Below are 15,053 nucleotides of genomic sequence, written 5' to 3' on the forward strand. Positions count from 1 at the left end.
ACACCTGAGTCTGCCCCCTACCACTTACTGGCTCGATATTTTGGAAGGAGGCGAGTAACCCATACTCCCTCAACGATTCGGAGGTCACAAGTCCCTCCACTCTCAACTCTTCCTCGGAAAGCCCTTCGTAGAACTTGGACCTCCTTATCATCTCCGCGCAGCGAGGTCTCCGCGGAACGACTTCTGCAAAAATCAAATACAAGCGTTAGAGATCCTCCCAAAAGGCAAATCAAACACAAAGAAACAAAGTTGAAAAGGAAAAGAGGAAACACTTACCAGGGATTTTGAAATCCAAAGATAGAGCTGGCACCCTCTTCAGCGGGAAGCCAGTCGTCAGGAACCAGTATTCCCGGAGGTCTGGAACCCTCGCGGTATGACAAGTGGGGCACATCACATCCGGGTGCCTTTCTAGCCTGTAAAACCCCACCTTGTCTGAGTGACCCCTCATAGGCTGAGACTTCAACCCGTAAAAGTACAGCACCTCCTCCGGGGTAGGAGCTTCCAGTCTCCGGGACTTGCAAAAGATGAACCACCCCGCTAAGAGCTTGTAGCTGGGAGGAATTAACTGGAAGGGGGCAATCCCCGCCTTCACACAGAAATTGGCGAAATAACTCCTTAGGGGCAAGTGCGCTCCGCACACTATGTGTGCCCAACTCCAGGCACCAAAGCCCTCGTGGCTCTGGCTAGCTGACTCGCCCAGCACCGACAGACGGTGCCACATCAGACCTGGGATGTTCTTCAGGCCTGCCTCAGAGGAATACAGCTCCAGCATGCCATAATTCCTGAAAAGGTTCGGTTTTTGGTCCATCTCCCAGATGGAACTATTGGAGGTTGGTGGGCTAGCCGCGACCGCTTTCGCCTTTCCTTTCCCCTTTCCACCAGCGACAGGAGAGCCCTTCTCTTGGGCAGAATCAGCCTCCCCCGCAGCAAGGAGTTGTTCCTTCGAGATGTTCGTCACTGGACAAAAGATAAGAAAGAAGAAAACACTCTAAGCAGTCAGCACCCTTGTCATACCCTAGTGGTATCAAAGGCGTCGGGGAGACCCTCCTCGAAAACTGCTTGGAGAGGCTCCCACCGAGCTTACCGAGGGATTGGCACCATGCCACCCGAAGGACAGCAAGGAACCAGACTCAGACCCCGAGCCTAAGCCCACCAAAAGAAGTGTTTTTCCAGAGGAAGACACCCTAAAGGCGTTCATGCTTATGCCCTAAAACAGCAAAACAAGGGACGACTTTCCAAACGCAAATCGCCAAAACATGCAGAAAAGGCTACTTATCGACTCACAATCAATCACATGCCTACCAAAGCCCTATTCACAAATGCACATAAGCAATAATGGCAGAAACCTCTACTCTAACAACTACCAACAACCTAAGGTTTGGGAGGAAAGAGCAAAGTAGAAATACTTACTGATATTCGGGTAGTTGGAGGTTGAAGGAGTAACTGGATCACTGCGCAGCACGATCGCGAGAAGTAAAAGCTGCAAAGACGAACGGCGATTCAAACCAGGAACTTCGGGGAATAAACCTACTGCCAAATCAAAAAGAAAAGTTTCCAGATACTTGCCAAAAGAAATGGCGAGTTCGGGGGAACGTAAGCTGGGAAGCCTGAGAGTTCGAAGGTTTGGAAATCTGAAAATCCTAAAGATGGAGAATCTGAAAGCGTAAAGAGGAAGAAAGGTCCTTTCCCTCGTTTTTATAGCAGGGAAGAGGCCGTTTCGAATTCCTTAAGTGGACGGTCCCGATCTTCCCATTCCTTGTGCATCAGATCCAACGGCTGGAGAGGAAGCGACGATCCTATTTATGACTCCTCGGATAGGAATAAAGTATTTATTTCCCATCATTGCACCACCTCGGGCCCGGAGTACCATTAAAAACCGTCAAATCATTAGTTAGATGACTGACGCACGCATACTCAACCAGTCGCCTCACGCACACGTCTTGGTCGCAGAACCATTCCCAGAATGACACGTGGTCCTTGCCGCACTTGAGTACTTGATCTCAAACAGAAGAAATTCTCTTTCTTTTCCATACTAACACTCAGGCGGGAAAAAGGAACCCTTCCGGGAACACAGAAGGTACCCCCTCGCCTAATCTAAGAAACCGATTGTACAAGCTCCCGGATCCCTCAAAGCTCCGTGACCTTGGGGGGTAAATGTTATCCAGATTTCCGGATAGCGTTTAGATTGATGGCCTCGGGGAAGCAGAATTATCGATGTCTTTCACGATAGGTGACCAGAGCTCGCGGATATACAGAAAGGCTTCACCTCTCCCGCTTGGTGTCCGGATTATTCTTCCAAGCAAACACAATACGGAAACTCGTCAACTCTCCCGGACTCCCGAAGGGGTATCCTTCGGGGAAGCTCCTTCCAGGAGAAGCTCTTCGAGTGGTCTCCGCGGAAGCAGTTCCGTGCCTCGCACGGAACAAAGCCAAACGGTCGAGTCCTGGAGGAGGCATATTTGGAATGATATCCGCCTGACACAGGATCCCGCCTGACACGCCCGTCAGGTCAAAGCCGCACACATCCCAGCACGCCTAAGGGTACCTTTTCGCCTACTGTTCCGCTGACAACTTGGAAAAGACGGCTGACTTTGTGTGTTCCCCATACTTTCACGTAAATATACCCACATAGAGTCTTGTAGCCATGCTATTACAGTAATTGTATCCCTATTTATGGCTGGTGTAATTAAGACTCATGTACGTAGAGAAAAACCCTGATCCAAAACCCTAGCTATAAAGACCCCTTCATTTTACAAGAAGAGGGAAAAAAAAAAAACCAGATAGCAAAAACTCTACTAAAATCTCTCTAGCTTCATCTTCTTCAAGAGAACCCGAGAGAAACATTGTGAGTGTGTGAAGTTCTTATGCACCAGCCATCTTACTGTAATCTTTTCCAAGTATAATAACATCGACTCGTGGACTAGGGCTTGTTAACGCCTGAACCACGTAAAAACACTGTTTGTTTAGTTACATTTCAGTATTTCTACAGTTCTTATCTTTTTATTATTCTGTTAGTTATTCGTTTCCGAAAAACTCGGTAAACAAAAATTATGAAAAAAAATAAACAATTCATTTTCTTAATTTTGAATCAAGACATTAAATGTTTTGTTTCCCAAAATTAACAGTTAACAATTTATTTGTATATAAATTAATTAATTAAACAATTTAATTAATTATTATTAATTTTAAAAATTTGAAATTAATTAAGATAATTAATTAAATCAAATTTAAATTTGGTAACCACCACCAACTTCCCTAATTTTAAGGAGGATAATATTTTCATTTTGTTTCATAAATGGAAAAGATTAGGCCATTAAACTAACAGCCCAATTATTCTTATAAATAATTAATCCAATTAATTAAATAATATAAAACCAACTCCTTCACTCATACACGGCATCAACTATTGATATATTTTTTTTAAAAGTGATCATTGCATTAATCAAAAAGCTGATTTTGTTGCTCCCTTGTCAGTGTTGCCGTGACTTATATAATTTTTTTTAATATATAGTTTTAATGGTTACTATGATTATTGGATTAAGATTAATAATTCATATTTATAGTTGTTAATTAATATTTTAAAAATAAATTGTGATTTTTTCAAATTTTTGGAAGGATTACCTGATGAAAAAAAAAATTATTATGAAAATATAATATTGTAAACTTTTTATTTTTCAAATGCATGTCAATTTCTAAATATAGCTAGCAGTGTCTTTCATTGGTTGGAAACAACATTAATTATGGCAAAAAATAACTAAATTCAAAATTAATGTAGAAAAAAAATATTTACTTGTTGGTGACTTGATATACCAAGTCACTATGTTGCCACATCATCATAATTGTTAGTACCCATTTATGGGTAGTAACCATTGAGAATGCTTGGTACGGAGGCGGAAGACATTCTACCTTTTGATCTGAGCCATTGATTTTGATTGTAATGATCCAACGATGAAAGCTCAAGAATGTTGCATTAATATGGGTCATTGAAAGTTGGATTAATGATCCAACAGGTGGAGAGTATTCTGCAAAAGAAGTTGCTCATCTGACAGTTTTTTGCAGTTATAGTCTACTTTAGTAGGGGTATGACTTAAGTTTAATAGTGCAATGATGGACTTTGACAACCGGTCACCTTCCCACCCATTGTTTCAAAGAAAACCCTCTCATTTTCTTCTCTTCCATACCTCTCCTTTTCTCTATCTGAAACACAAACATTACTTAGTTTCTTTTTTTTTTTTTTTAAAAAAAAGCTTTGGTTTTTCATCAAACAAACCATGCATGAAGACATCCTACCTGAACTAAGATATTGAAGTTACTGGGGTACAAAATCTGGGTTAGTATTGTTTTCAAAATTCTCTTCTCTCTTTGCCGTTTCCCACTCTCTTCTCATGAAAGAAAATAGAGTCATTATTTTTTCTAATTTTTTCTGGGTTGATTGTGTTACAGGCACGGTGCGATCGAGGGCTCCATCATTGAACGTACGACAGAGAAAGTGGAATTGAAATTAGCAGTTTATGTTCTTGAGGTACGAAACCTGAGTTTGTAATTTAAGGAAAATAGTGAATAACTTCAGCCATAATGTTGTTGCATGTGTTGTATCACCAAAACCATATTCGTATCTACACGTCAAACAGTAATCATTTTGTATTCATTTGCTGATAATTTTAATTCTATTTTATAAGTAGTATACTCTTTTTTTATGAGTAGATTTTGTATAAAGGGAAAATTGTAGTGACAATTACTTTGCAAAAATGACCTTTTAATAAATCCTGTAATTAATGGTAAGCTCTGCAACGTTAAATCAATATGCCTAATAATAATGTGTGATTAAACTTTTTTCATGTTTAGAGATGTTAACTGTATATTTAGTTCATGAGCCGAACTCCTAATTTTGTTATCATTCTATTTATAGGCGTGATATTAAATAGTATATCTTGAGTTTTAAACATGCACATAACCTATTTGATTGAATGCTCTAATAAAAAGTACAACTACTACTTATTATTATATTTTATAGACTTTTTTTGATTGTGAGATACCTAAGCTCTGGATTTCGAGATTTAGTTGGATTTGATATATATGTAGAAACTAGTTTATTTATTATTTCTAATTAATTATTGTTATTGTGTTGAGTGTCTAACATTTACTTGCTTGCAATAGTAGGAAAATTTCTTGATACATTGTCAAGTAGAGTGACTAATTTAGGGCCAAAGTAAAATAGATACTTGAAAGTGAACCTTTAACTAGTTGCTGGCCTATGAAAAATCAAATAACCTAAACTTATGGGCATCATAAATATCACATTGAAATTGTAAACTTTTCCGCTATGACACATTAGCAACTTTGTCAATTGTTAATATTTTTTCCTTGCATAAGTCAAATTTTTTATCAGAATACTTATTTGGATTAGTTAACCATCAGGTTGGTTTTGTTACTTTGAGGAATCAATTGATGCAAATGAGCATTGTTCTTGGTATCATTATTTTACATGAGTCCGAACTTCAAAATGGAGTTGCAAAACTGAGTCATTGCTTTCTTTTTGTTAGCTATAATAGAACTTGTTAATTATAGCTTGGCTTATCATGCCTTGAGATATGTATATTTTTGTTGACAAGGACCTATGATTCTCAAATAAGTTATGCAAGTTGTGGAAATTATTCTTTAATACCTATCTAGAGCACTGATTTGGTTTTCCTTTTATGTTTAGTATCCTATTCTTTACATTGCATTCATTATTCATAGGTTCATTTCTCTTTTCTGTGAATGACCATTATCTTTAGAAAAAATAATAATCTCCTTACTCTTTGTTTCCATTTTTCAAGACTAAAAATAACAAATAACCTCCAAATTATGTCTGAAAACAGAGAAAGCCTATTTAATTATCTTAATGCTTCATAAATGCTCCCATTGCAACTTGTTTTGGCTACCCAATATTCGTGCCTCGGCTCATTTTCTTAGCTAGTCAACTCACACATTCCACATTCACAACTTGATGTCGACGCAAGGCTTAAAAACTATGAAAGATATCCACTAAAATGTTAGCAAATATTCATTACTGTAGTACTATCCTTTCTTTGTTGTTAAATTTTTAATCTATACTTGTTAAATGTATCTTTTGTATGTAGCAATTTATTGGGGACAAATTATTAAAAAAAAAACTAATATATATGTATATATTATTTTAAAATGCTAGCAACTCCAATAAAACAGTGAGGATTAATTTATTATATGAACTAGAGGTTGTATAAGTTTACAAGTAGAATTGTCCTTAATTTTGGAGCTAATTCTTGACTTTTTGCAGGATAAATTATTTAGTTGTTGCCTGAATCCCTGTGCTAGTCATAACTGATTGATTATTTTCAAATGACGATTAAACGGAAGCGTGGTGCTGTGGCTAGTAATGATAAGGTGGCTAAGAAGGATGTGGTTAAGAACGAAAGGGTTGCTGCTAAGAAGGACAATGTGACTGATTTAATGTGGGCATTTGTTACCAGTGTCTTTTTCAATTAGTTTGTTGAGTATTGATTAACTGGCCACATTCTTTTTTATTTAATGTTTACTATGTATTATTATCTTAGGAGTGTTACAATTGAGAAAATGGCAGCAGAAACAGCCCAAAAAATGGAGGCCATTATAAGATAGCAGAATCAAATTCAGCTCGCTGGGGTATGATACTATACTTGGAATATAATCACACTTTGTATTTTTCATGTGTTATTTATTAGCAATGATTAATGGTATTATTTGATTTCGTGCAGATGCAAAAGGAGTTGGCTGGAAAGTGGAGGGCTACTTTTAATACAGCCTCCCCAAGCAAGTTTGGGCAAAAAAAAAGCAATTAATACAGCTTCTTCTAGCAAGTCTGGAGAAGATGAGGTTTGTATAGAGGTTGATTCACGTGACATAGTCACAAGATGTTCTTTTGAACGGGGAGTTAGGATACTGAGTTGCTTATCTAATGAACAAAAAGCAATGGTAGTAGCGGCAGGATTTGGTTCTTATTAAAATGTAGATTTTCCACATGTGTACAGTCCACTAGTTTAGTGGCTTGTTCAGGGGGTTGATGTGGGTAGTAACTGTCTCAATCTATATGGCCAGAATATTTTATTATCGAGTAGGATTTTACAACGTGTAATGGACATTCCGAATGGAAACTTACCTATTGAAGTTGATGAAAGGGTCCGTGATAAGGATCTGAAGGCTAGGATTTCGGGTGGCAAACCTCAAATCTCTCTTGCATATTTGGAGAGAAGTCTTAATAATTACAAGCTGGTTGATGATTTTTTTCCAAGGGAATTTCATTCTTATGATTGTTGGCAGCATCTTGGTCCCTGGTGCTGGACCGGATATTTGAGCCAGTTACATAAATGCAGTAACTGATGCCACCAAGATTTGGTCTTACAACTGGGTCGACCACTCATACAACATGCTAATGAAATCCATTGGCAAGTATCAGTCTAATTCTACATATCACATAAACGGATGCACTGCTTTTCTTCAGGTAATCATTCTCTTTAATATCTAACTTATCCACTTTATCATATTTTATTTAACTTTACTTTGCATACATTGTGTAATTGGTTAGTGACCCATATTTATTTTTCTTTATAGCTTTTGTACTTTAACCATATTGATGTGCCCCAATTTTCTATTAACTGGAGTGTTCCTCCAATTAAATTTTGGAATGATGCTTATTGCAAAAGGGTGAAGAATCATATTTGTCATAATGGTGGTTATAGTGGGTGCAAAACTGTAAGAACCTTCTTATATTTCCTTTATTTTATTAAGTCTATTGTATTTTATGTTGGCTAATGTTGTCTTTTGATACCAAATCAAACACGTAGATGTCCTGAATGACAATGATACTAGTCTGTCTACCTCATATAATGATGTTATTAACTTATTGATGGAGAAGGTTACCAAGCTGTGTTGTCAAATGGATTCCTTGGTTGCCTTAGTTGAGGGCTTACCAGAGGTAATTAAGGTAATGGTTTCAAGGGAGATGAAGAACTTCATTGCGAACAATATGGTTGTGTATGGCCCTCCCAAACAGGACGACCATACTGCTAAAGATAATGTAGAAAAAGACACTAAGGGAGCTGGATTTGCTCACATTATGGACTTGACCAGTGTGATCGATGAGTTCTAAAATGCTAGCAATGACCATTTCAAACGCCCTGCTGAACCGAAGAATTGGGGGAAAGAAGGTTATGAGAAGTTTCAGTCAAATGAAGGTCTTGTAGTAGGTCCTTTCAAGTTGTCTTCATCGATCTCCTTGCAAATGTTCTAGTTGGCAGAGTTCATCTATAACCCAGAACTGCAAGATTTGTAAGTTTTGATAATTCCTAAAATTATTACTGTCAAGTGTGATTATTATACGAAAATAATTAAGTTGATTTTCATTTTCATTAGATGCAGTTATGTAGTTTGTGATTATGATGAGCTTAAATTGGATAGGGAATGCATGAGGTCAATTCAGCCTCATAATAGGGTGGTGCGCAAAGAGGTATAAATTGGTTCAATTATATGAATAATTGTTTTGTAATGATAACTGGTGCTTTGTATGATTGAATGGCCATTTTAAGTTTTCTTATTTACTTCATTTCTTTGCATTGAATGTTTAGTTCTAAGGTAGTTTAGTGGACTAAATGTTTGTTTTCAGATAATATCGGCCTATGCACGGATCATGACTTTTAAGGAACGCCAAAAATACCTTCACGATTCCTCTCCTCTGATCTGGTTTATGCCAGCAGATATTTCGGTAATGAACTTATAGATTTTTTTTTTGGTGTGTTCTATTGTCTGAAATATTGTATCTTATATGCTAAGAAATATCTAATTTCCATTTGTTAAATTTAAATTTTACAGCAAGAATAGCTCGGGCCTTATTACCCTGTTCGACAGGCTGCGTTTGAAAACAAGTGGAAGGAATTTCATTTTGGAAATTTTTGCCTATGTTGAGAGGTTATATTATCCCTACTTTGAAAGTTTTTGGACATAAAATATTGGAAATCATTGTTAATTGATATAAAGTATATCACGTTTGTTGGTTCACAATTTGATTTTCAGATTCTAGTCCCTATTTTCACTGATAATTGTCCTATTGTGGTAAACTGTTTCCTGGCGAGGATGATCATGGGTAAAAAAAGCAGTTCAAATTTGGGATCCTAAATAAACTGAAGAGGAAAAGGATGAAAAATTGGATCACACCAAAGAAATGGTATATGCATATACCTCAATTGATCATTTATGCATTGATTATTTTGACTAGAGTTTATTTTGTGCATTTCTAATACTTATTTCATGACATTTTTCAGCTGGCTACTATGGAGGAGCTATTCAAATATGACATACATTCCACACAGGAGCCAGATTTTTCATTCAAGACATTTGCCATCACATTTGAGAATGGTCTGCCCCAGCAGAATTCTGAGTTTGATACTAGTCTTTATGTTATGAAATATATGGAAGCACTTGGAGATGGGAGCAGTACGGTGTATGAGGTATGAGGGTACATTATTTTGATTTATATCAACACATTAGTGAAATTATAATTGTTAACACTTGTATTTAATGTTTACTTGTATCCAGTTTGATACCATGGCTGAGCGATACCGTTATGGCAATGAGATTGTTCTCCACGAGCTGAATCAAAATATGGAGCAAGTGCTTAGGGAAAGTGAGGACCATTTCGAGTTTGAACTTGGGCTAGCTAATGGAGACACTGGAATTTCTTTGGATGAGGAAAATCGTCCACCATCTGGATCTCTAGGCAGTCCTCTTAAAGACAAACTCGACGTGCGTTTTTCGACAAAGAAAGCTAAGCGTGCGAACATGATACCTGCCGTGTCATCTAGGACTCGAAGTGCTTCTAAGTATTTTGTTGCCCGTAAACTTTACGTTTAGAAAACAAGTTAACACTACCGCTTTTGTGAGATACTTTGACATGTTTTTGCCTTAAGTATTTGTAACGCCCTAATCTCCAGGGACCGTTACGGTGCACATTGCAAACAGTGCTAAACTCGTTAATCGAGTCATTTGGCCATAAACGTGTAACTAAGTATGATTAGCGATTTAGGGATTAAAAAATTTCGGTTAAGATATAACGTTTCACTAGAACGTTTACTGTATATATTGGGATCCCAAAAATATAATTTAAAGGTTTATTACAACAAAATATTTACATCCGGCCGATCTAAGTGGCAAAACAGGGTTCCCTAGTTCCTCTCCTTCAAACCTCGGCCGTGGCGGTCGAGCAGCTGCATATGTACACATCGTCACCTACGCTCTCCAACTCAAGGATGATCCGGCTTTCTTTTGCCTTTACCTACACCACATAGCACCCGTGAGCCGAAGCCCAGCAATAAAACTCAATATGCTCATGAACAATCATATCATGATATCAAATCATATCTGGCATGCCTAGCAAACATAGCTCAATCCAAGCATGCAAATAATCTCATATAATGCTAGGGAATCAAGGATAAGAAATCCTGCCCTCCTGATTGGATGACTATCAAGTCAATCCTAATTAGATGAGTGATTTAACACTTGAGTTTCTAGTAAACCATACTGAGTGACTGACAAGCAAGTCACTACGAGGCTCAATACCCAAAGCCATGCAAATGATGATCAGAATGATTATACAGAGCTCATAGCTCTAAACAGATGAGTGAATATCACTTGGAGGTTCTGTTAACCATATTGAGTGACTGATAAGCAAGTCACTATGGGGCTCGGTGCCCATAGCCATGTAACGAAACCGTTACCTGGGCTTTCCTCCAATGGCTCTAATCAGATGAGTGACTGCTGGGTAAGTCACTAGCTTAAACAGATGAGTGACTGATGGGTAGTCACTAGCCTAAACAAATGAGTGACTGCAGGGTAAGTCACCAGCTTAAACAGATGAGTGACTGATGGGTAAGTCACACAAGTGCTTTTAGTTTTCATTGAACTTGAGGTCGGTTCGACATTAAAGCTCTTCTGGGTCATTTAATGCAGATGTAGATTAGATCTAATCTTTTATCGGCCCTGCGTTCATGACGCTTATGCCATTACTGGCTCCCAGGTCGGTAACACACGACCAATGCCAAATCTGAGTGATCAGGGCCATGCACAAGTAAGCAATACTACCAAACATATATCATATGTCTAATATCCAAATACAGGGCATTCATCATGCTTACTTAACAATTACTAGCACAATTAAGATCATGCATACACACAGAGGCTCAAGCTTTGAACAATCTCATATTCAATATTCATGGCATGCCCTAATCACATGTTTCTCGTGCATCACATGCATCATATTTAAACATCCAACATGCATCAAGAATAACCATGCATGTCACATATGGGGTGTAGTTCTCTTACCTTTGGTCCAAGCACAGGTTACCAATAAACGAGCCACAAGCACGATCCCAATTCCAAGCCTCTAATGATAACCTAGTCACAACCACAAATGGTGATCCAATGAGCTCAAGTTCTAAAACTAATCCCAGAACCAAGACCTAGCCTCCGAGACATCAAACGCCACCAATCCGGGTAGTAGGAATGATCTTGAGGCCTAAGGTTTAAGTTCCCATGATTAAAAACCCATTTTGGTCACTTTTCCTCTTTTGAGTCGCGACCCCAACCATTAGAGCCTCAGCTCTACCCAATAGAGTTGCAGCTCAAATAGCCCATCAGCACCAAACCACCAGCTTCTTCAAGCTTGAGCCGCAGCGCCCAAGAACAGAGTCGCGGCTCAACCTCGAACCCAGCCAAAGAAACTCCATATCTTCATCTAAAAACCTTTCAAAAACATATCCAAACATCTCCAAACTCAAAAATCAAAGTTCCCAAACATCCCCATGATCCAAAACCAACAAAACCTAAGTCTCAAATCACCCAAAAACACATCAAAACACAAAATCCAATTCAAGCTTAAAAACTTTAAAAACTTAGAACTTAAAACTTGAATTACCTCCGATTGAGTTGTTCCCAACTAAATCCTCTGGCTAATAAGCTTCTAATCTTCCCTAGGATCGATATGCCTCGATCCTCGCTTGAATCCGAGTCCTAGAACTCAAGTTACCTTCGAAAATGCGATCGGGAGACGAAAATGGAACTTTTAGGGAGAGAGAACGTACAGAACGTTCTTTTTTTTTTCTTCTTAAAATGTTACTTCAAGCTTAAGTAGTCTCAACTAAATCCTAACGCTCAGGGTCACGAAAACACTCCCGGGGACAAAATAGTCAAAACCTCCAGAATTTCCCCTTGATCCTACTAACTCCCAATTTATCACCAAATATTAATTCCCATTACCCAATAACCCGGTAATGCTCTAAATACCCCTTGACTCACTCTGAGTCAAGAATAAATCCCGTTGTGACTTTCCCACTAGCTTACCTCCTAGGATCGTCTTGTGATGAGTAACCCTAGCATAACCAAACAATAATGAAGCACCACACAGACATCACATATATGCCAAATATGCCCGAAATGGCCAAAATATGAAAATCACCCAATTACTCAGAAATGAGTTCACATGCATATTTAATACACCTAAACATGCATATTATCATTTAATAACATAATAAAGCCATTATGGCCCTCCCAGTCTCCTAATCAAGGTCTTAAACCTTATTAGGAAATTTGGGGCATTACAGTATTAAACATGACAGTAATTATTAGCTTTACTTACTGCTACTATTATCTTTTGGAACTATATTCCTCTTCTTGGTGGAGTGGTATGATACACTATTTGGTTTTAGACTTGTGGCATTTATGACCATTAAGAATGCTGAAACAATAGTAGCGTGTTATTAAACCTCTCTGCATTGGACTTCTTTCTATGTGTATGTATGTTTAACTAGATATGAAACTAATCAATCTAATGCAGTTCTGTATTGTTTTGTCTTGATTTTTTTTTCATAATGGGTCATGGTGTGGATGGATTTCATTGCTATAAAGACATGGTGTGGATGATATTGGGTTATGGTATGCAGCCATACAATTTGTGTTTTTGTATTTTGTCTGTAGTTAGATTATAATCGAAATGCATATCACATATTGGGTATAATCAAGAGCTTATGGTTTGGACTAATTAATTTGTTTATAGAACCTAACTATTAGAGATCATTATAACATATTGGTTATGAGTGTTTCCATAAGGAATATCTTTATTACGTTCATTTATTGTGTTCTTGCCATTTGTATTTATATGTAAAAAACTTCCAATGAATCATGTCACTTTTTAGACTAGATAAACATTATTGGAATCTATATAGCATATGTATAACATAAACTAAAGCCAAACATAATGACTAAATTTAGGACTAAATATATGAAAGTGGGAGGGTTAAATAGATAGTAGTTGGCAATCACTTAGTCAAAGAGCCTACCACACTGAACTCTAAACGAATATTAAAATACATAGAAAAACCAATGACAAGAAAATGATAAATATCATAAGCCGTTTGCAAGTCAATGCCAACTCTCCATATTTCCTCTCATCTTCCTTAATACGAGCAAGCAATTTGCGCAATGCATCTGTAGACCTGTTAGACAGTTTTGATTCACACCAGCTAAAGTGACCACATTCACTATGGTCACTAGTCGACTAAATCAAAAAACAATAGCATATAAAATATGTCATTATTAAAATGGAACTCTAGTATGTTATTGAAGACGTGAGTATTTGGATCTCATAGCAAGAATACTTACATAGTTTGAACACCCATAAAACTGTCGACCATGATTGTTTCTCGTCCATGCAGTTCGTATCACGACTCTAGTTCCACAAGCATATTTTCGTCGGCTTTCATCTACAATAATCCCAGTGATCGATCCTTCAATGCTTGTTTCACTAGCATAATTCACGGTATTTTCATGGTGGCCTTCCGGAAAAGATGAACTAAACATTGGTTGATGTTGCCCCATGTTCTTTGACCTCTCCATTATAAGATTGAAAAATATTGAAAATATATTAGTATACTGTTGGTGGGCATCGACCATGTTTTACTACATCTTATATAGGGTGGGAAAAATATAATTAAACTAAAATGATAAAAAAATTTCATTGTTTAACAAATAATACCTAAGGCGGGAATGTGAAATCTTTGTACATGGGCTTTAAAGGGTTTGGCATCAGACCTTCTTTTTAGTTTCATTTTCTATGTTCCTTTATTAAGCACAGCCAAGACTGAGTATATAGGACACCATATAGAAAGTGGAAAGTACTATCTGCTTTCATTAATAAAATAAACTTGGTCATGTACTAGTTTGATATAAATATTACTCTCATGTGAAACACTTCTTCACCTACCAAAATGTTATTATATATAATTTTTAAAATTTAACCCACATACTCATGATCTAGTTTGCAAAAATGAAGGCATAAAATGGACTTAAATGTATGGATAACATACTCCACAATAATCTATAAATCCTAAAAAAGGAAATCTCATTTAAGAAATGATTTACGTAACTAGTTGTCTTACAACTATATATCAATTTGGTTTGATTATGCCTCACGAAAATCAATAAGGTTTTTTTTTTTAGTTTATTCGATGTGTAATCACCCTAACGAGTTCCTCGGTCACCCGTACTGAGTTGCATGGAAGTCGGTGCACCCAAAGTAGGGCCGAGACGGTGTTAATCACACTAATGCATGACTCGGTGCATTCGAGCGAGTCCAGCTCGGCACTCCTAACCCGAACCCTTGTCTCGGTGAATCGAAACAAGTCCAGATCTTGTGTAATCACCCTAACGAGTGCCTCGGTCACCCTATTGAGTTGCATGGAATTCGGTGCACTCGAAAGAGCGTCGAGACGGTGTTAATCACACTAATGTGTGACTCGGTGCATCCGAGGGAGTCCAGCTCGGCATTCCTGACCCGAACCTTTGTCTCGGTGAATCGAAACGAGCTCAGATCTTGTGTAATCACCCTAACGAGTGCCTCGGTCACTAGTATTGAGTTGCATGGAAGTCGGTGCACCCGAAAGAGCACCGAGACGGTGTTAATCACACTAATGCATGACTCGGTGCAAAACTTATACATCAATTGACAATCT

The 15,053-nt window shown here is 37.7% G+C and overlaps 1 protein-coding gene across 1 annotated transcript; it reads right to left on the reverse strand.

Annotated features, from left to right (window-relative positions):
* Positions 1-13,393: 13,393 nt before the first annotated feature.
* LOC133806608 (uncharacterized) lies at positions 13,394-13,938 on the reverse strand. Its single transcript, XM_062244697.1, has 2 exons — positions 13,705-13,938; positions 13,394-13,600 (listed from the first exon to the last, which is right to left on the reverse strand). Exons 1-2 carry the CDS (start codon positions 13,936-13,938, stop codon positions 13,394-13,396), a joined length of 441 nt encoding a protein of 146 aa, XP_062100681.1.
* Positions 13,939-15,053: the final 1,115 nt, after the last annotated feature.

The sequence above is a fragment of the Humulus lupulus genome, chromosome X, assembly GCF_963169125.1.
Source record: "Humulus lupulus chromosome X, drHumLupu1.1, whole genome shotgun sequence".
Lineage (NCBI taxonomy): Eukaryota > Viridiplantae > Streptophyta > Magnoliopsida > Rosales > Cannabaceae > Humulus > Humulus lupulus.